We start from the raw sequence: 23,055 nt of genomic DNA on the forward strand, positions 1-23,055 counted from the left end.
TTCAGGGGCTAGATCTCTTATGAAGTTGCTGTATAAATTTCGGTGCGTATTTGATCGAAACATGCTCGGTTAACCGAAAGCAAAACTGAGATGTGCCATTAGGTCTCATTTCCACAATTAAAACCGTTCACTTCAATTATCACTGTTTAGATCCAAATCATTTGTGATTTTAGACCCGGTTTTCAATAAGTCGCCGTTAATTCCGAAAAAACTGACTAGATTCAGTGACACTTTTAAAATCTATTTTACAAAATATTATATTAGCAAGGAAAAATCAGAAATGAATATTTAAATAGGAAACTCAATTTCTAATTAAGCGATCAAAAATTATTAAAAAATTAAAAAACATCACATGACTTTTAAAAATTAGCACCAATCACGATAATTGAGTTTCTTCAGTTTTTTTCTCACTGAGGGGGTAACTGTTCCTCCTCTGAGAACTTATGCATGGAGGCGACTACTGCAGACATTTGGCGTAATTTTTCAATGCCGGCCAGCATGTTTCTGAAACACACACATCCACTTTCAATATACTGGAATAAATATGGGTGGTTTCATTATATTGGGATGACGAAGAGACTTCCAACCTTCTCCCAACTTGAGAAAAATGGATCAACAAGTATAGTTTTTGTTTCTCTGGAAATTTAAAAGACAAATTCCACTTTCGAAACTAAAAATCCGTTCACGTTTTTTCGCGCCATTTGCAGGTTCGTATTTGGAGAATGCTATTTACGTCACTTTCAGCAGATGAATTTCAATTGAACTCAGAAAGTGCATATATACCTAAGTGCATTCATAAATGCATGAATATGTATGAAAGCACATCTGTAGTTATTAGACCATTTTAAGACTTTTTCCTGAAAAAAAAACAAAAAAATTAGCAAGACCTATATAAGAGTGTTCACTGCGTTCATTACTCTTAAAAAGTACTATAGTAGTTCTAAAATGAAAACGGCTGACTTCATTTGTGTTTCTCCCTCGGCGGCGATGAGATTGAGGTGCTGCGACACTGCCTGTCCTCTTTCTACCATCTCTTGGGGCACCTCCACCACCACCGGTCCACTTCGCCTCACCCTGCTACTCTTCTCCTCCAACCTGAACACCTCAGTCTCCAACTCCTTAACGCGCTGCACTGCACTTGTGTAGTTCTTCTCCACCTGAAACAAAAAAAAATTGGGATCTTGTTAACTATTCCCCCCCCCCCCCCCCCCCTATTTCGATTTTCAGAAATTCAACTCTTTAGCTGTCACATTTTCAATAGCTCAAGACAATTTTCAGAAAATATATTTTATAAAAATTTTTTATGTAGGTACTATATAAATAGTCCCTAATACAAATACGAATACATAATACGAATAATACATGCATAGGGGAAAATAGTTCAAAAAAGGGCCAAAAATTGTCATAGATGGTCGGGGAAAGTGTCGATCAACTCGAGGTACATCAGAAAACGACTGATATTTTGCTAACATTTTCAGTTTCGAAGAAAACATATATCGCCTTAATTAAAACTACGTGAATTTTAGAGTCTGGTGTGATTGACATTTTGATTTTAAAAAGAAGTCAATTTGTTGCACTTAGCAAAAAAAAAAAAAAAACGGCAGAATGGAGCTTCAAAATGCAGGAAACAATAAAACTGAAACAGGCTTTGAAAATAAGCGTTGAGAAAAAGACTAGGCCGACACCATGATTCGATCACTTGCTAGAATACGCGACCATTACCATTGCTTTGGCTATTGCTCCATAGGCACTGGCCTATTAGCACGTGTGTCGATTAGCATGTACATGCAAAAGATTGCTAACGAATTCGAGACTTTTTTTATACTCAGATGTGCAATTTTGAACAGCATGGCGCTTCCCCGAATATATGTTGGGCGAACATTTCCTGTTGTAATTTTTGTAATTCACAGAAAAGTTGGAAGGCATATTTTCTACTTAATCTGAGTCAACAATAATTAAATCAATTACTCAATATCTTCTTGCCGTCTTATGTAGTTAACACAAATTCGCATTGATTGAAAACGCATTCAATCAAACTGGCAAAAAGAATTTGAGCAGTATATATATTGAAATTGAAAGGACAAGTTTTGAGAAAAAATGATCTCGTAATACAACAATCGTTTGCTGCGTAAAACTGCTGGGTCAACAAGAAAATTCAGCTGGGAAACCAAAAAATTTTTCCGGGAACTTGGAAGTGAAAAAATTTTCCACCATTTGCACTAATGATATTGGAGAACGTAACCTCCCTTCCTTTGTTAAATGAATGAGAAAGAGAAAAAAATCGAAAATCAAATATCTAAAACTTAAATTCGAGCGGGAACAACCTTTTCTCCTCAGCACACATGAAAGAACTCGCTTAGTTCTATAACAATTGATTTAAAAAATCATATGCCATCCATTAAAGGTTCAAAAATGATGCAGAAAGAGTTCTAAAAATCGTGAAATGAATAAGTCTATCTAATATATTTAAAAATAGTCAAATTTCGCATCAATTTGTAGAACAAGTGCCTGGTTTTTTTAATTCGGCTAAAAAGACTGTCGGCTTGATGTTCGGAAACCTAAACCTAATCAGAGTAATCAAAAGATCAAAAAGTGCAGCAAGAGTGGCACTGTTTCTCAATTGAGCCTTAAATCAGATCAGATCAACTCAAATAAACTTAACGATACTAAAACATACGAACACCGTAACACGTAAGAGGACATTGAATCAAAAGACGTAAGCGAAGTACCTGACGCAAGTGTTTGTCCAGTGCTCCTGACTCCTCCTTTTCACGAACTCGAATCAGTTTCAACTCGCTTTCTAATTCGGTTATTCTAAACCAACAAATTAAAAGTCATTCAGCAGAAGAGGTAACTGAAGGTACCATAAACAAGACAGGTATTATGGCATTATTTGCTTTTTTCATCCCAGTTTAAATTACAACAAAGCTCCTGAAAGGGTCAAGTGTGGCACCATATTAAAACTGTTACAGCTATGATTTTGATTTAAAAAAAAAATTGACTCGGTTTTGAGGAAAACTGGCTCGAATTTTCCTGTATTTCAGACTAACTGACTCGACATTGCGATATGACAAAACGAGAGATTGCTTTTTCGAATTTCATTTCATCAAACTTTGTGGTTGGATCATTATGCGCTTGATTTTTTTCTATTTCTGAACCTTTTGGATTTTTTATTAAATTTCCTTTATTCAATCGTTGTGACCGGAACATTAAGAGCTTGTGATAAAAGACTTGCCATACAACACAAACATAGCATTGCAAGATAGTCGATTGAAAATGAATCGGAGCCAATGAGTCAGAAAAAAATACTGGAGATACCAAAAAAAATTCATACGTTCGTCCAATGATACTCAGTTTGAGAAAATTAATAAGCATTCGGAATCATTTACTGAGCCGAAAATAAGCCAAAAATACTTGTGTAAACGCCGGTCAAACCGACAACAAAATCGATGTCATCGAGCTTTTTGAGCCACTAAGTTTTGAAACTTTATAATGTTTTTACATCCAAAACAGTAAAATCTGTCTTTTTTAAACGCTGCAATAAAGAGTGACTAATCCCGCCGACGTAAATTTGCAATTGAGTTTTTGAATTTACAACAAGCACAATTTTCAATTACAGTTACAATTTCTTAAATCCGAAGAAAAATCGATGCTTTAGAAGGTACGCCGACAAAAACAATCAGACAAACAATATACCGACAATTAAGTTTTTTTTAGAAAAAAAATCAATTTCCACGCATATCAATAAAAAAATTCCGACCGAGAATCGAGCCCCAGTTCGAGTGCAACCCATGCTTAAAAACTGAACCAATGGGGAATTGGCCTGGTAGTGATTGAAACTTCAAAAACATAGCCAACAAACAGTTCGGAAGGTGTCAATGAACGCAAGCAAAAAATGAAAGAAATGTTTTTTTTTTTTGAGAAAAAGTTCAGCTTTCACTTTTCGATGACAAACGTACAGAGACCGAAACGCTTTTTGAAAATCAACAGCAATTTTAGAAAACACGATCAATATGTGACTTTTCCAGAGAATTAGTTAACGTTATTCGCCCCATTTTTGCTTTCATAATTAGACTGCATTATTTGCCTTGCTTTTACAAATAAACTTGAAAAAAATCAGAAGTCAAACGGCAAAAAAAAATCAAATTTGGTGGGAACTTTATGACTTTTTCCTGAAAAAAAAGCTAAATTAAATCAGGACAACCTATATAAGTGTAGGTACTACGTTCATTGGCACTTGATAAAGCAAAACTAATTTCTTATCAGCACGTCGACATTTTGAAATCTGCGCGTATCAAACAGATTTGTATGAAAAAAATTTGATTAGATTACCGTCTGTTCCGGTTCGTGAGCAGATGTTCCTTGTGATCAATCTCATCTCGAAGCCGAGTGTTTTCTCTCACTAACTACAACAGGCAAATAGACAACTAGATCATTGGACTACACGAAGATCAACAAAATCGCAGGCAACAGTTCTCAGATAACATAGTTAGCATCTATATCATGATTTAGAACTTGTACGAAGAGAGGCGGTTTCAGGCCATTGCCGGACTACAGTCTCATATCCATTTACCACAACTAAGCGCACGGTTTGCCCACTGTTCTTAAGATTACAACATTGTGAAGGAATTCAAACATCTGCTTAAAAGATCGATGAGTCAGTACCTGTTTGACGTCAATTGAGCTCAAGTCCAGCGAATCCAGTGATGACTCACTACTCGCACGTAGCTGATCTAATTGTCTCTGCATTCCACTGTCGGCATGTGAGTCCTTTGGCACACTGACCGTTGAAGAGGTTTGTTCAAGCGGATCCTACAGCAAACCAGGAATTGAAAAACCTTAAAATGTTAGATTTTTAGCTATTAGAAGGGCTTGAAGTTCAATTAGAAGAAACTTACCTTTGCTACTTTGGCAACGTAGTTCTTGAATGAGAAGGGATTTTCAGCAGCTGAAATAATGAAAAAAATCAACACTTCAGGAAGTGGATCTCTAACTATTTCTCCAACTTTGGTACCTAGAAAAAGAATCCGCCCTCCGAAGAGTAATTTAACGATTCAGTATATGCGAATGGTTTACCAAGTAACGAGTATCACCTTTTTCCAAAAATGAAAGATGGCAGATAGCTGAAAAGCTCTCAGGTCATTCCGTTTTTTCAGGAGAGCGTTACCGAAGTTCCCGATTGCCTGTGGTCAAAACTTTTTGGTTCCTTCTAGTCTAAATTAACCAAATAATTTTAAAAAGTTCTGTGTTGATGAAAGAACGGTTGAAATTTTTCGCGTCTTATAGTAAAGTCATTGTCAAAATTCAAGCTAGCCCCTTAACCCAGCCAAACATTCAAAGACGCGCGCACCCACGCAAACAAGAAAAAACGACAAACAAAATATAATGTTCTTTTTTTTGAAAAGAACATTCTATGCTACTCACACATCAACCTGATACTCTTGATAAAGATTCAAAATGTAACCTTTTCTCCTTCATCCAAGCGTACCTTGTTTCTGAAGACGACGCTTTTCCTTTTCCTTAACATTTTCATCTTCACTGCTTTCACTGAGATCCAAATCATTCGAAGTACGAGCAGTTTTAGGTTTAGTACTAACTACAAATGTCCCATCCATCGCTAACGATGAACTACCTTTCTCATTATTGCACTCTTTTTGATTTTTTGAAGTACCGCCGGCAAAAGGAACTTCCTCTGGGGGTTGAAAAGACACTGTTTGTTCACGAGGCGGGGGAGGCAGCGGAGGTGGAGAGGGAAGAGAAGGCAGAGGAATTTCGATCTCCACTTTCTTCTTTCGAGTAGCACCACGTTTAGCCTTCGAAGACTCTTTCGGTTTATATTCAGCTTCAACTGGCACCGCGTCTTCATTAAATATATCAGCTTCATTGTTTTCGAGGTCGGTTATCTGGGATAAGACTTCGCTACTTTTCGGATCCTTTTCAGCTAACTTGTTCGCACGTTTTCGGACAGGAACCTTACTCTTTTTGAGGGGCTGCTTCTTAGAAGTTTCATCATTTTCCTCCTCGTCGTCAGCGTATTTGGGAACTTGCTTGGGCTTTCTTCTGGTCCTAGTTGAATCTACGGACACGTTTTCATTGCTGTTGTGACTCGAAGGTGTTTCACTGTCTTCAGGCTCCAACTCTTTTTTGGCTGCGCGTCTGGAACTAGTCTTTGTGGGCATCACAATCTGAATAAACACAAAAAAATTTGAAAAGTAGTTTTAAAACTACTGAAGATACAGAAATAATTATTTTTAAAGAATTATTTTAAGAATACATATCACATAAAATACCGCATAGAAGCAATGCTATTTGAAAATGAAAACAAATAAAAACTAACGGATTTGGTGATTTATGATCTAATAAGCATCTTTCAAACTAAAAATTTACTTAAAGGATTAGATGTTTAAAGCGTTTCTATATTTGAGCTGAGTGTCGGTATCTTCGAACAATATTTAAAAATTTCGGTCAACGAAAAAATGAATGATTTCAAAGCTCTTTAAAATTCAACACAGAGGCGAAACTCCACTTCGCATACACAAGCAAAAGTATGACCGATAACACTACTGGGAATGAGTAAACCTTTGAGTCTACAAAATTTATTAAATGACGCACGCCAATTATGAGTCTACATAATTGCTAAGTGGCGCAAGCCAATTATGAGACATTAGCAGTACCTGTCAATTTAAAAAAAAAAGAATTTACCAACAAACGCTTCAATTTATAGAGCGGACGCATTTTAACTAGTATATGAAAAAGTTCATTAAAATAATCCGACCCTGCCCAGGTTCGAACCCTCTTATTTTGTTGCGGGCCTCCTTCCCTCCCTCTACGCTACAGATCCATGATACCTTGAAGCTAAAGTGCTATTTGTAATATAATAGTCTGTTAATATCATTGGCATTGGCTGTACTTAATAGATGGTTTTTGATCAAAATGAACACTTTCAAAATGAACACATTTTGTCGCAACAATATTTGCGACTTAAGTTGGAAAAAAAGCTTTGCTTCTGTAATAATCATTTATGGTTGACAATTTTACCTTTATGTTTTCATAAAATTGACGCAATTTTAACTAGCTTGAACGATAGTTTAACATTCCAAACCGATTGGAAAGCTAAGAAATCCATCCATCGTTGAAACTAAAAAATGGTTGATCCGATCATTTAATGAAGTTACACGATAAAACGTAGTTCAGCTGACTCATTGGGTTCTGAACTGAAACATCTGATGGGGTCAGGTCGAGTGTCGTATTTTATTTGCAGTGAAATACAGACAATTTGTAATCCAAACTGACTTAAATTGTAATCCAAAACATAGCCAATCGAAGATTGAAAAAGGGTAATGAGCTTTCAAAGAAAAAAATAGATGGCCTATAAGCTCTTTGAATTTCTTGAACGATTTATGATTAACGCTTTTTTAATATCATCAACACAACTTGAGAAAACTGGATCAACAGGCAAAGTTTATACTCCGGTGGAAATCTAAAAATTAAATTCCACTTTCGAAACTAGAAATTGTTCATGTTTTTTCGCGCCATTTCCACGTTCTTATAAACACATTAATATAAATTCACATCTGTAGTTATTAGAGCACTTTAAGACTTTTTGCAGAAACAAAAAATCACCAAGACGTATATAAAAGTCTTCACTACGCTGATTACTCTTAATTAAGATAACAACTCAAGTCACTTTGCCTAACAAATTATGTCTGCATGTCACTACAAAATGATATGACACTCGACCCCATTAAAGGTTTCAGTTCGGAACCCAACGAATCAGCTGCACAATTGTTTATCTTGTAACTTTATTCCATGTTCGGATTGAAATTGACAGCAAAATTTATGGTAAGCTTTATTCATTAAAAAAATATATATTCGTTAAATTGACATATTTCAGAAAGAAATGCAGCAAAATTTAGTATTTACTCGACTTCAGGCCAACAATAGCGATCTTAACTTGAATGGTCACGTAACCATAAGAGACTAATTTGAGTTAACAGGTGATATAATTTAACGATAACTTTCACATCCTTAAAAATTTTCAAAAAAATGCCACGTTTTTCAACAAAGGCGAAACGAAGCTTCGCAACACTTGCAGAAAATATATACCACAACAAACAATTCAAAATCAAGTACTTGTCCGTTAACAAATAACATGATTGTGAAAATTTTAGTTGTAGTTACGTGCAGAACTAATCTGAAAAACTAAAAAAGATAAGTTTTCCAATTGAGGTTTTTGAGTTTTCAAGAAGCTAGGGTTTTCCGGTTTGCATAAAAGTACAGGTGCTATGGAAACTAACCGACAAAAATAGGCAGAAACATTGTTTTCTGCAGCTGAAAACTTTTAAATTTGCACAAAGAAAGAGATCCTTCCTGGATCCAAATCCTAGACTTTTGTAGATCCAGGAATCTTCATTGGCTTCAGGCTAAACATGCATCATAGAACTTTCGTTGAACTGCTTATGAACCAAGCTATCCAATGATAAGTGATTCTACTAAGCAAGCTAATCACGAGGAAAAACGTTTGTGCTCCAATTTGATAACGCTTGCTACTTGCAACAAAAAATCTATTTCCAACTCAACTCGGGAAGTCTAGTTTAAACATAAGGAGTCAAATTTAGAAAACTTTTACTTAAAAACACCAAATTAAAAAATTAGAATTAAAAAAACGAAAATGAGCGTGAGCCTATCATATGCTCCAAGTTCCAGGCAATCGTTGACACTATTAATTATTAGAAAAAAAAAACTTAAAACGAAACTAAGTCGACAAACTCTGAAAAGAGGAACACAAAACCAAAATGAAATGTGATTTTATTGCAACACTATCAATTTCTGGATAGCACACTTAATGTATTAGAAGTAAAATAGCATTAATCAAATAAAACCGGAAATTTAGCAAACGAAAACCCCAAAAACATAACTAACAGACTTTTCAACTGTCTGTTAGCTATGTTTTTGGATTTAGGGTTAGCTTTAGCATGAGATAAAAATGAAAGAAAAATGAAAAACCAAATTTCAAAAAATGAATGCAAAAATTACAAACAACTGCCACAAAAAAGAATATACAGAAAATCTGAAAAAAAACACTGACAGTATGAACATAGCCAACTGACAGTTGGAAAAGAGTAATGAACGAAAGGAAACTGAAAAAAAATCCGATTGGTTTTAAAAAAATCTTCAACTTTTGAATTTTGAAGAAAAAAAATAGATGGCCTTTAAGCTCTTTGAATTTGTAGAACAATTTATGATGAAAACTTTTTTTGCTAAAATTAACCCAATTTGATAAGACTGGATCAATAAGTGAAACTTTTTTAGCTGGGAAATCTAACTGTTAACTTCCATTTTCGAAATTAGAAGTCGATAACGTTTTTCGTGACCTTTACACTTTTGCTGTTCGATAGTGGGGTTTGCTTTCCTTTTAACAATGGAAATACACTGAACTTAAAAAGAAATCACAGGTCATCTTAACTGAGCGTGAACAAATTTTAAGACTTTTTCCTCAAAAAAAAACCAAAAAAAACAGCAAGACCGAGCGTACTCACTACGTTCATTACTATTAAAAATAACCCAAATATTTCAAGTTTCATAAAACATGAAACTTATACCCAACGGTAAGATAGCTGGATCATGACAAAAAGGAAACATTTTAAAAGTACGCCCGTAAAGAACCACATTCCTGGATCTCGGGCAAAACTTGCCGCCACATTCCTTTGAAGACAAAACAGTAGAGACGAATATACCAAAAAAAATCTGGATATTTATCAACATTTTTTGGCATATTGAGACAATACGATTAACCATCATCGTGAATCAAAATTGCTCAATACAAAAACAGACCGAACTAATTAAAAGTAATATTAGTTCCCCGAACTTTTAGGACAAAAAAATCAGAAAATATGCATCCGAAAAAACTGAAAATTTCAGAAATCATGCATCCGAAATGCAAAAAAAAAAACTTCTGACAGAATATTTCAAAAAATCTCCTTTTTATAACAGCATTTTGGCGCCTATGAAAACCAGAGAACCATGAATTGTATTAACCCTCATGAAAATGAAGAAAAAATAATCAAATCTAGCAAAAAATTTGAAATAAAATACCCGGCAAGTAGCCGACAAATTTTGGGTCAAAATCAACGTCGACAAAAAAAATTATATCTTAAAATTCTTCAGCTGTACCACAATTATCACTTCAGTAGTTCCAAGCCAGCTCTTGAACTACAGCTGTTAGACGTGAAAAAAATTTAGTACCCGATTGCAATACCCTTACTTGACGCAAGGGTTAACGACGACGAAAAAAAATGAACAGACATTTGTTCACGATCTTTGCATTTACAGAAAGACCAGCCTTGGAAAAAAAATTGCATCAAATTCTTAACCAGGACAACAACATTGCTTCTCCGTAAAGAGCTGCACAGCTCGTATGTTCGTCCTTTCACTCCTGGATAAACTGCAAATCACGGCAACTGCACTACGCTGTTGATTAATCTGCTAGATTGTATTTTTTCAACAGACAGGCAGCTAAGCCGACGGAAATCTTAAGTAAAGTCATGGCGCCGCAAAATTTTTACTAAGAAAGGTAGCCAGTTGCTGTCCAAGTTGCGAAAAAGCTCCACCCAACCAAAAGTCAAACAGCGAAAAAAAATTAATTTTAGCTTGGACAAACTTTAAGACTTTTCCTAAAAACACGAAATAAAAATTATCACGACCTATAAAAGAGTCTGAAGTACGTTTTTCTACTCTTGAGCAAAAAGAAGTAATTTTTCTCACAGTAAGCCAAAAACTGTTTTGTCACATTCACTATCCTTCTTTCCGCGGGTAAACGTGATCAAAAAGCGCTATAAAAATCAGTCTTAAGAAATTATCTTATCAAAACTACAAGACCTATAAGGTGATTACACTGCGATCAGAATCAGTTCAAATCAAATAAACAGATAGCCACCGGAAATTTGAATAACCGGTAAGGAACATGAAAACTTATCTAAATTTATTTTTTCCCAATTTTCATATAGAAGTCACGCCTTTTACCCGCCATTTGCGCTAAATGAAGGAACACTTTCTTAAGGTTTACATATGATTCACGGCTGAGAACTCAAAGGGCATGCCCTAAATCAGTGAAAATTAGCTTCTATCAGTACCAAATTATATATGTTTTTATTGAGTTCGAAGGCATCTATTTTCTGTGGCTTTTCTGTCATCTAAAACTTCCCGTAGATCCGAGAATTGAAAGTCAAAGAGTCTTTGATATAGTTATATTTTTCAAACATCTAGTTCAGCAAATATTAGTTAACAATTTCAGATTTATCTCATCTAAAGAAATGATTTCAGCAAGTCAAGTCAATTATAGCCTAAGTCGATCAAGTTGTGTACGAATTAGTTACATTCAGCTTTGTTGTGCAAAGTCATGAGACGAAAACATACATCTCATCAAGTTATTCGTGAGCTAATCAGTCCGATTATTTAATTTCGTGCGTTAATAATTTCGACAAATTCTGGTTTCAAGGAGGCGCCTCCGACTAAAAACCCGTCAATGTCTGGCTTCTTTGCCAGATCCTTGCAATTTCCTCCCGACACCGAGCCTCCGTAGATTATCCGGATAGAGTCCGCGACCTCTTTTGAAACTTCAGCTGCCATCCATGCTCTCAACTGCTGGTGAACTTCTTGCGCTTGATCCGGTGATGCTGTTTTGCCAGTTCCGATAGCCCAAACTGGCTCATAAGCGATTACCACTTTAGACCAATCAGAGATTGCCTTTTTAATGGCAGTTAGTTGACGCACATTCACTGCTTCAGTTTGGCCAGCCTCTCGCTCCTCTAGTTTCTCTCCAATACACGCGATAACAGTCAGACCGTTCTCCAAAGCATGCGCACATTTCTCCGCGATCAACTCGTCTGTTTCTCCGAATACATGACGACGCTCACTGTGCCCCAAAATGACATGAGTCACACCTAGATCCTTGAGCATTGCGGGGCTAATGTCACCAGTGAACGCGCCCTTTTCCACCTTGTAGCAGTTCTGGGCTGATACGAAGACGGCAGCATCTAGCTTGGATCTGGTGTACTCCAGGTAGCATTGAGGAGGAGCGCAAACTGTTTCCACGCTCTCGTTTTTATTGCTGTTGAGACGCTCAATGATGGTATCAATGGCGGCCTTGTTGCCGTTCATTTTCCAGTTTCCACCAACGAAGAACTTTCGAGAAGACATTTTAGCTCACTGAAATTGGAGGTAAAATTTAGATAGCTACATCCACGTGTCACAAAATCAAGATGCAAAAAATATCGGCAACAATCAGTTGAAAAAGAGTCAACGAACGCAAGTTAACAAAACAAAAATACGACTTGTTTTTTTTGAAAAAATCTCAGCTTTCGAATTTCAAAGAAAAAAATTAATGACCTCAAAGCTCTTTGACAGTAGAAATGACCCAAATTGAAAAATTCAAATTTAAAAAAAAACGAAACTAGAAGTCGATCACGTTTTTCGTGACCTTTTACACTTTGCTTATCAATAGTGGGGTTAGCCTTCGTTTGAACAAAGTAAATGATCTCAAAAAAAGAAATCCAAGTCATACCGCGGAAAAGCAAATTTGAGCGTTAACAATTTTGAAGACTTTTCCTGAAAAAATAATGAAAAAAATCATTACGCCCTATAAAAGAGTCTGATAATTAAAAAAATTCGCACATAATTGGTATTTTTCAACGGATATTAGATCGAAAATCACTTTCAATTTCAAAACAATGAAAGGACTGAAAAAACTTTCGACTCGGAACGACAAATCTTCAGAATTAATTTTTAAATATCTATCATATTTACAAATGAACAACGCGTTTATTTACATCTGCAAAAAGACGAAGTACAATTGATATGATAAACATGAAAATGAACAATAAGACGTGGCAGACATTAAATTGCAAATTAAGTTAAGCAAAATGTCAAGTCTGCAGTAATCAATATTAAATTTTTTTATACAGACTATCTAACAGCTTACAAATCAGCGCTAAGACAATTTTCACAATGATATGGTAGAATCGACTAAAAATGTTCTAGCAAACTGTCAATGGTTCCAAAAGCTGAAACAGACACACCACCACGAACAAGTCCAATGATACAAGTTCAATGATACAAAGCTTCATCCAATAATGTCAACAAGACATCACTTCACTTATTTCAACATCCACATACTTTGCGTCCATTCAACTCGAAGGGTCGTCACTCTTTTCAGACACGTGCCATAATAAATTGCAACGAAGTCGGATTGACTGAATTAATTAACATTTCGAGACAAACAAACTTCTTTAAAACCAAAATAAAAAAACTTTTCTGAATTATGTAATGCGATCTAAATTCTTAATTAATTCTGTCTATCCAAACGTTTTGCAATTATGTCTGTAGTTTAGAGCGTGTTGAGTTTCGTGCAAATGATGACTCTGAATGTCTGGTCGAATGCAGTGCACACTGCCAGTCCAGTCTTGTCTGGACTCCAGTCGAAGGAGGAGATGGGCTGGGTGGACATGATCACATTCTGCACACTCTCCACTGTCCCCACCACTCCCTCCTTCACCCCCTCGCTGCTCTCCTTCACTCGCGAGGAGGGGTAGGAGCTGAAATAAAAATTATATAATATAAGTTGCAAAAAAAGTTGGAACAGACAATTCAAAAGAGTAATCTTCCAATTTTAGCATGCAAGTTAGAATTTAAGGTAACCTTGATACATACTATCTGTCTGAACTATTAGCTTTTTGCATGCAAAAGTTGTATCTGAAATAGGACATTTGCTCTTTTTAATTTATTTGGCCTGTTCTAATTTTTGGCAACTCTATATTGTTTTTGCCAAATATCGTCGCCAATATCGGCGACCTTGAACTTAATCGGTGGTTTACATATAGAGAGTTGCAAAAAGTTCGGACAGACAGAATTAATTAAAAAGAACAACTGTCTAGACATCAACTGAAATTAAAACTGAAATAAACATAACATCGAAAGTTCATAAAGCAGAGCCACGGGATCTACTTAACAATCCCCACTTTCAAGAAAGGGGAGGAGATTGTTAATTAGATTACTGGCAGCGAACTTTCGACCCATCAGAATGCAGCAAAATTCGAATTTACATACAATGCTCTAGTGCGAATTTACTGTTTTTATTTACAGGGATGGAGATTCTTCAGTAGATACAATAGGTGGGGGGGGGGGGGGGGGGAGATTGTTAAGTAGATCCGAGTTTCGCTCAATCTATAACCACGGCGGGCAATTGCATCCAAAGCGTCGAGCTGTTTTATAGTAAAATCTGGATGTTCATCGCAGTATTTAAAAATTAGGCTAGCGTAATCATCGGATAACCGACAATCTCGCTTTTGAATTTGGTCTGACAAAAAATTCAAGGTTGTTCGGCTTCAGATTTTGCATGCAAAAAAGCGTCGAAAAGCACTGATTGCTCATTTTAATTAATTCTGTCTGTCCGAACTTTTTGCTACTAATTATAGCTAAGTTGGAACAGACAGAAATAATTTAGAAGAGCAATCTGCCAATTTTTTGCAATTTTTGCATAAAAATTTGAGTTTTTAGATAACCTTGAGTCATATTTTTTGTTTGAAAAGCTAGCTTTTGCATGCTAAAATTTTCTGAACGAGGTCATTTGCTCTTTTAATTAAATCTGTCTGTTGCAACTTTTTGCAAATCTCAATGAAGGTAGTTACAAAAAACTTGACGACAATTCTTTAATTCAAAAGAGCAAATAAATTCATTCAGAAATTTTTACTAGCGAAAGTTATTTTTTATATTTCAAGGTTGCCTAAAAAGTCAAATGTTGTTCTCATTCATTTAATTCTGTCTGTCCGAACTTTTGCATAGGCTTAATTCTTCTGCCACATCGCCTACGAGTTAAATTAAATTGGTTTCTGACTTCAAACTGAGCAGTTTCAGGCTATGTATAATAAAAATTTTAAAAAATCGGACAGAAAAATTTAATCATTGTTTTAGCCAAATTTAGTTGGCAATATCTTTTAGGTCAAAGAATCTGAACGAAAATTCATTAACCTAAAACTGCACATTTTGACAACCGATTTCTGTTTTTATCATTGATTTCCACACGTAAAATAGTGTCCAAAAACAACTCAACCTAAAAAGCAAATTTTTGACCATTTAAATTGCTCAAGGTCACCGATAGTGCCAACAATTTGGTATTAACTTTAACAGAGGCAAAACTTTGCTTCGCAAACTTTAGCGAGAACGCGACAAAAAGCAGCTCTATAAAGTGCGATAGCAAAAAAAAATAAGCTTCGAATTACTAAAAATGCGTCTACGTCTCGGATTCAATATGCCACCTAATGCTGCAACCTAGAGATTAGGAGTCTCATGCACTAACCACTCAGCCACGCACGCTTTATACATCGCAAATAGTAGCCACAAATAAAGCAGAAAAGATACTATGAAATTTCCAATGCTAGATCGTGATTATAGCAAAAGTGCCACCAAATAAGTGCACACTTTCCATTTTTAATGAACACTTTTTTGCGAGCTGGGTTAGAAAAAAACAAGGGTTCGTATTAATACACTAGCTGCTCGCACTTAGTGTAAATAAAGCAATTGCAATCGTCCTACTTCGCAAAAATGTTGCATGCAAAAACCACTGTCTCAGACAGAATTCAGATCTCAAGGTAGTCTGAAACATCGACATAAAATTGCAATAGAAATATGTCAATATAGGGAGATAGCTTATTACTTAATTCTGTCTGTCCGACGTTTTTGCAACTCTTTACAACTATAACAAACAACACAGAATTTCCGACCATAGTCTTGAAGTTCGTGTCGTTTGTTCTGCGTGCTGCGATAAAAGGATCTGAACGAAAAAAAGAACTTAGGCATATTTGACAGACATAGTAAAATAAGCAGAGTGGACAACAATTTTTGTTTAAAAAAAACTAGGGAAACAAAAAGAAATCATTTGAAAAGTAAACAAAAAAATCAAATATTTGTTTCAAATTTAATATCTTTTTTTCAATTTGAAGTTAATGATTGCCCAAATCGCTCTAAAAAACACCAAAAAGGTGAGTAAAACTAAGTTCTCACGGCTAAAAATATGCTACTGTAAGCTATTAAAAGAAGCTATTGCAAGCCTGCTTGCTCGCCAATTAAAATGAAAGCGCTTTAATTTGATACATCACTCGACCCATTCCGATGATTATTTGTGGTACCTGATTTTGTGTGAAAACAAAAAAAACTAAAACACGCCCGAATACAAAGTTCTTCCCCATTTTCAATGAGGATAAAAAAGCAAGTAAGTATGTCAGAAAAGTTGTTTACGGGAAAAAAAGTCTAGTTCCCGATTAAAACAAACGCCAAACTGCTAAAACATAATTTGAGCCGACTAAGAATTTTTCTCGAAAAAGAAACCATAAAACCGCACGAGTTAGAGTTCAAACCCATTTACACTTTTAAAAAAAAGAATCATAGCATACTCACTACTTCCATAAATTAATTCCGCCGCTTCCTCCGCAAGTCACAAACACGTCTCTGTTCTGGGGCAGATGACGCACCGCCCAAATTGTGCTTTTGTGCGCCTTCTCCGTCAGCATGTCGAAGCCCTTGGTGGGATGTTGAGTTCGCATGTCAAACAGATAGAACTTGGCCTCCAAAGTAGTGGCCACTAGCTTGTTCATCAATATGTCTTTGCGGTCAAATTCCAGGCCACAGATCTATGAAGAGGAACCATTATCAAGTGACATTTGTACTGAAGTCGAATGTTATTTTCCTTGGGTAGCCAAAATTCTATTGTTTTTCTTTACATCAGGTATTTATTAAGTCAAGCTTACTGAAACGGATCAACTGGACAACTTCCTTCCTCACCGAAAGAGGTGAAAACTTTTCAGTGAGTCACTTCAGACTTATCTCAAAACAAAATTCTACCATTTCAAAAACAAACACTAATCGAAAATTGCATAAGATTTGAAGTGAATATTTTTGCGATTTTCCTGTGCATTTTTAAAGTAAATGACCTTTATCTGATAAATAATAGGTACTAATAACAAGTCACACTTACTCCATTGCCGACATTCTTTTCCCACCTGACTGCCATTTTGCGCAGATCGAATAACTTCAAATCTCCATTGTCGTATCCAGCTCCTACTGTTCTGTCTTCCGCATTGTGTGAGTCACCTGATAAAGAAATCAATAATTGCGAGGTTCAAGTTAACATTCTTTTAAAACAGTTTTTGGTGGCGCGGGATGTTAATTTTTTGGCGGAAATCATAACCGAGCCTTTTACATTCCGCGTTTAGCAAATTTAATCCAAATTACATGCTCAACTTGGTCTACTGGGGGTTTAACAATATAAAAATTTAGAAGCTTTATTTAGATTTAAAAAGATGTCATAAAAGAATCATTTCAAACCTAAATCTGTCATAACCTAGATTTTCTACATATATCTGTCATAAAATAACTATTGATGTTGATCACTAAACAAAACATGGGGTTCTTTTTTTGTACTATTCATGTCACTAAACAAGACTCCTGGGTTCTATGTCGTACTAATTTTCGAAACCACTAACCAAAAGCGACAGCCCAACAATCGCGTTTTGCCTCTCCTTCTACGGGCTCCATTCTGGCGACCGGATACTCAGTCTGCCTCGTATCCCACACTCTTACTGCGCCATCTCTTCCCCCAGTCACCAGTTCAGGGGAGCCCTCCTGTGCCAGACCACCGGCGCCATCGATAGTGTTGATGATTTCAGAATGAGCACTTTCGTGTGAAAACACTGGCGACTTCCCAAGATTCTCGATGTCCCTGCAATACAAAAATTGAATTAAAATGTGCTTGTTCATGTCCAGAAAAATATGTCAGGGCAAATAATTGAAACTTTCAGGGCTCTCAACAACTAAAGTTGCTTCTGCACAAAATAAAAATTTTATTAACTATACAAACAATTGAGTCCTTAAAAAACACGAAGATCTGCATTAACTGCATATCCGGAACTTCCATATTTCGGTCAAAGAAAAAACTTATCTTAAAACTAAAACCACCAAAATCTACTTTAAATTTTATGAACTGTGGCATAGCGTACACAGGAGTTTTCCTAATAGAAATCTACGTGATTTTCTGTGCAGAATTATAAGAAAAATTGTTAACGGGAACACAGCCGATTTCCAATTACAATTCACTTGCTCTGCCAAGTAAAATAACAAAAACTCAAGCTTTCGGAAAACGATTGCTTCGCATCATTTCCCATACAACACAAACATGCATCACTTCCGATACAACACAAACATAAAAAAACTTAAGTAAAAAAAAACTAGAACTAACAAACTTTAAAATTTCTCAAGTCTCAATACAAGTTCATTTTGGGCAAAGAAGCCAGAAATTTGCATCTAAAATTAGCAACAGAACGAAACTTACCAAGAGTAAACAAAGCTGACAATCTTTAAGCAGACAAGTGGAGCCGAAAAACAATTAACTAAATTTTGAAGTCCCCCTGAAAGTACATTGAACACTACTTGCACTTGCTATTTCAATGAGAGTTGCTTACAGAAAAAAAATCCGGGATGCAGCTGAGCCAAATAAATCAAGGATTAGAAAATAAAAACTATCAAAACCCCATGAAAATACATTCAACAATACTTGCACTTATAAGTACAACGAAGGTTGCTTACAGCGCAAGCAAAATCCGCGATAAAGCAATTAAGCCGACAAAACTTGAGCAGACAAACAAAAGTCCGACAATTCAACTTTTACCCAAATAAAAATCAATTGAAAACATACTGAAAAAAACAAGGTCCTGCCAAGACTCGAACCCCTGATGATCTTAAGGTGCAGAGGCGATGGCAAATGAGCTAAAAAAAACTATTTAAAAATCATGGAACCTAGAGAATCGAACCTGTAGAACAAAAGGAGCTGCTTACAAAATGAGAACAATCCGTAATGTAGCAGAGCCAAAAATCATTGATTAACAAAAATTAAAACTTTCAAGTCCCCCATGAAACTACATTGAAAAACACTTGCTTTTATAACTACAGCGAAAGCTACTTACCGCGCAAGCCAAAATCCTTAATAAGGTAACTGAGCAGACAAACGAAAGCCCGACTATTCAACTAGGGGCCCAGCTGAAAGCTGGAGAGACCTGTTTGATTATTTTAATATTGATTATTTTAAAATTGTTTTAAAATTTCAGGTTTCTCAAGTCGATAGCGCTCTTCCTACGCAAAAAAAAGTGAAAGAGAAGCTTATGCATTCATTGGTAACGCTTTGGTAAAAAATTAAACGACTAGTTCGTTCAAAAATGTTCGTACTAAAATTAAACGAGCCTTTCACAGTGCGACAAGGCAACCGTAATGTGAATTAAGCGGGCCTTTTACAGTGCGACAACGCAAACCGTATCAATCATGGTTACATGCTAAATATATTTAAAATAAAATCATATGCACAATGCTTCAACAATGTGAATAATTATTCACTAGAATTAAGTGAAATGTGTGTTTCACAAACCAGCTAACATTAATGAAATAAAGTATTTTTCATTTTTCTAACGACTCTTTAATTTTCGAATTTTTTAAATTTTGTCCAAGCATTGCAAATATGACTATAATATGTTGACTATAACTGACATCACAAAAACGTTCTGGAACAAACCGACCTGATTAAAGAGAACTAGCGTAACTCGTGCAACTTCTCGTTGGACTTCTTCGAACCATACAAAAAAACTCAACACAAAGCCAATAGCACCAAGCAAAAGCGAGAAAACGTAAGCATAGAGGATTCCATTGTCTAAAAAATACACAAAATAAGTATATTGAATATTTGTTCCAATGCCAAAAAACTTTAAAAAAAACTTTTCCTAAGTGTACAGCTCTTCCCCGAGACAAATTAAGGACCAGCCGCTTGGGCAGGGGAGTTTCCTACAACCTGGTCTATCGATTAAACCCTTAAACCCAAATCTGGATGGGTAGTTTTTGAAGAAATCGAAAAAGTTTGAAAAAATGGCCTAAAAACCGAAAAATTGACTATTCCTAAGTGTAAAGCTCTTCCCCTAGACAAATTAGGGACAAGCCATTTGTGTAGGGGGGGTTCCTACAACCTGGTCTATCGATTAAACCCTTAATCCCAAATCTGGACGGGTAGTTTTTGAGGAAATCGGAAAGATTTGAAAAAAGGCCAAAAAAGTCAAAAAAAGTGACTTTTCCTAAGTCTATAGCTCTTCCCCTAGGCAAGTTAAGGACCAGCCGCTTGTGCGGGGGAGTTTCCTACAACCTGGTCTATCGATTAAACTCTTAATTCCAAATCTGGATGGGTAGTTTTTGAGGAAATCGATAATTTCCGAAAAAAATAGGCAAAAAAATCAAAAAAGTGACTTTTCCTAAGTCTATAGCTCTTCCCCTAAGCAAATTAGGGACCAGCCGCTTGTGCATGGGAGTTTCCTACAACCTGGTCTATCGATTAAACCCTTAATCCCAAATCTGGACGGGTAGTTTTTGAGGAAATCGAAAATTTCCGAAAAAATGGGGAAAAAGTGAAAAAGTACCGAGTTGTGAAGCTTTTCTAAGACCGTAGGGGGTGGGGTAGGGTAAAAATTGCCCTAAATTTCATGCAGGCAGGTAGGTGAAACGCTACTGAATCCAATTGTACCACTTTTATGAGAATCTGACGGGTAGTTTTTTGGGAAAGCGAATTTTTCGAAAAAGCGTCTCAAAAAAAAAAAAAAATAAAAAAAAAAAAAAACAAAAAACAGATCTCATCTGGAAAAAAAAAAACGTTTTCATAATACCTGTTTAATAAATCAAACAGGAACTTTTACCCAAAAAAAATTCAATTGAAAACATACTGAAAAAAAAACAAGGTCCTGCCAAGACTCGAACCCCTGATGATCTTAAGGTGCAGAAGCGATGGCAAATGAGCAAAAAAAACTTTTAAAAATCATGGAACCTAGAGAATCGAACCTGTAGAACAAAAGGAGCTGCTTACAAAATGAGAACAATCCGTAATGTAGCAGAGCCAAAAATCATTGATTAACAAAAATTAAAACTTTCAAGTCCCCCATGAAACTACATTGAACAACACTTGCTTTTATAACTACAGCGAAGGCTACTTACCGCGCAAGCCAAAATCCTTAATAAGGCAACTGAGCAGACAAACGAAAGCCCGACGATTCAACTTTTACCAACATAAAAAAATCAATTGCATACATACTGAAGTAAAAAAACAACGAGAACCCCTGATCTTAAGGGGATCAAAGTTAATGAAAAAAAGTCTAGCGTGTAAAGTTGAAAAGGATTAGGGATACTTATAATGGCAATCTTAACACAGAGGGGAAGCAAGGATTCGCATTAATTGTGATACCAAGCAATCATAACGTAACAAACATACCAATTGGATGAACGCCCGTTGTGCCAAAAACCAAAAAATGTCATAAAAAACTTTTGAGCTATATTGAATTTGTTCTGAAATTACATATTTTACACCCTTTCCCCTCCAAAAACCTACAAATGCATAAAGACACAAAAATTTGGCCGAATGAAACTTCCAAGCCAACAAAATTATGCAACGCCAGTTCGTAAATTTTCAATTTAAAGAAATGAATCAAAAATGCTATCATTTACAAACATAGCCAACAGACGGTTAGAAAATAGTCATAAAACAGAAAAAATATATTTTATACAAAAAACTTCCAACTTTCGAATTTCAATTTATATGCCCTTGAAGCAAATTGAATTTCAAGAAACAATTATAATTGACTTTTTTGTATTAAAATGAACTATATTTGAGAAAACTAGATCCATAGTTAAAGTTTTTATTCCGCTGGGAAAGCTTTTAAGTAAAATTCACTTCCGAAATTAGAAGTTGATAAAGTTTTTCGTGACATATACACTTTTACTGATGGATGGTGGACTTTGCCTTCTTTTTAATAAAGGAAATGAACTGCACTTAAAAATAAAGAAACCAAAAGTCAAACCCTAATAAAAATCATCACGACTAAAAAAGTCTTCACTACGTTCATTGACTCTTAATAAAAAGAAAATGGCTTTAGTAAATAGAAAATTTGCCTCCAGAAAAACTATCTGAACACCTATTCAACTTCTATTACCACGAACCATATTTGAAGATTTCCTTTAAAATCTCCCGTTGCGATTTGTCTGTGCTGAAGAGAGGAGGCACCAAAAGTTGCACATTTGAAAGAATTCGTCTTCTCAACCTGAAAAAAATTCAACAGTAGCCGGTTTTTACCCGTTAAGATCGACTAAAAAACTGAAGTGGCCTCTCAGTGAATTTCGTCTGAAAATTGAAAACATTCAGACCATTTTTTCTCGACAGAAACTTCTTTGAAACTTTTTTGATGAATCCGAAGCACGACCAATAAGGCTTTAGTATGGTACCCCACTTGAACTTCAGCAGGCTTTACTTGAGCTAGTCAGAAGAGGCTGGGAAAAAATTAAAAAGGAACTTCGCCTACGCCATAGTTCCTGTCCACTTATCGAGACAAAATAAAAAAATATATAACTAACGTCGGTTAATTTTTTTACTTCTCCGGCACCTGATGTCAGCTCATAAATTTGTAGAGTTCCAGTTCCGCGTGGCCTCGATCCTAAGACAATGAATCTGGCACTTCTAGGTATCCACTTAGCGTCATACAAGGTGAAATCAAGACTCTTTTCCACGTGCGCTATGATCTGAGGTTTGGTGAACGTTTGGGCAACACCGGAACTCTCGGCTGCGGGTGACATTTACTTCCTGAAAGATTCTTCTAATCTGTTATCAAGAATAACCGGTTGCGTTTCAGGTAGCACAGAAATTCCCGACAAGTTTTTACTTTTTACCTTTTTTGGTTTTTTCTTTTAGTTTTTGTAATATGAATATGTTGAAAAACTTTACGAAATGAAGGTTAAAACATGAGGCACAAAATTTCTCATTACAAAAGTTTTCGCCTTTTTTTTGTAATTAACATTTTTCAAGATCTTATAAAAAAAAACACTTTATTTGCACATCGAAATCTATTTCAACACATAAGTGTATGTCAAATATTTTCTATCAATTTATAAAAATATTATAACATCATTAGATACGCATAGTTACAATAAACAAAA

General features: G+C 35.6%; 3 protein-coding genes across 3 annotated transcripts; all 3 read right to left on the minus strand.

Annotated features, from left to right (window-relative positions):
* Window positions 1-317: 317 nt before the first annotated feature.
* On the minus strand, window positions 318-6,181 carry LOC134844167 (protein ENL-like). The gene is made up of 7 exons (XM_063860719.1): window positions 5,489-6,181; window positions 4,899-4,948; window positions 4,666-4,812; window positions 4,333-4,406; window positions 2,730-2,814; window positions 961-1,157; window positions 318-504 (listed from the first exon to the last, which is right to left on the minus strand). Exons 1-7 carry the CDS (start codon window positions 6,177-6,179, stop codon window positions 408-410), a joined length of 1,341 nt encoding a protein of 446 aa, XP_063716789.1. The 5' UTR covers window positions 6,180-6,181; the 3' UTR covers window positions 318-407.
* Window positions 6,182-11,229: 5,048 nt separating this feature from the next.
* Window positions 11,230-12,203, minus strand: LOC134844168 (triosephosphate isomerase A-like). Its single transcript, XM_063860720.1, has one exon. The coding sequence runs from the start codon at window positions 12,196-12,198 to the stop codon at window positions 11,455-11,457; it is 744 nt and encodes a 247-aa protein (XP_063716790.1). The 5' UTR covers window positions 12,199-12,203; the 3' UTR covers window positions 11,230-11,454.
* Window positions 12,204-12,795: 592 nt separating this feature from the next.
* Window positions 12,796-22,698, minus strand: LOC134843710 (dynein axonemal assembly factor 10-like). Its single transcript, XM_063859949.1, has 6 exons — window positions 22,477-22,698; window positions 22,066-22,166; window positions 17,535-17,770; window positions 17,027-17,142; window positions 16,450-16,682; window positions 12,796-13,592 (listed from the first exon to the last, which is right to left on the minus strand). The coding sequence occupies exons 1-6, from the start codon at window positions 22,693-22,695 to the stop codon at window positions 13,385-13,387; spliced, it is 1,113 nt and encodes a 370-aa protein (XP_063716019.1). The 5' UTR covers window positions 22,696-22,698; the 3' UTR covers window positions 12,796-13,384.
* Between the last annotated feature and the right edge of the window lie 357 nt (window positions 22,699-23,055).

This window comes from Symsagittifera roscoffensis, chromosome 4 (genome assembly GCF_963678635.1).
Source record: "Symsagittifera roscoffensis chromosome 4, txSymRosc1.1, whole genome shotgun sequence".
NCBI lineage: Eukaryota > Metazoa > Xenacoelomorpha > Acoela > Convolutidae > Symsagittifera > Symsagittifera roscoffensis.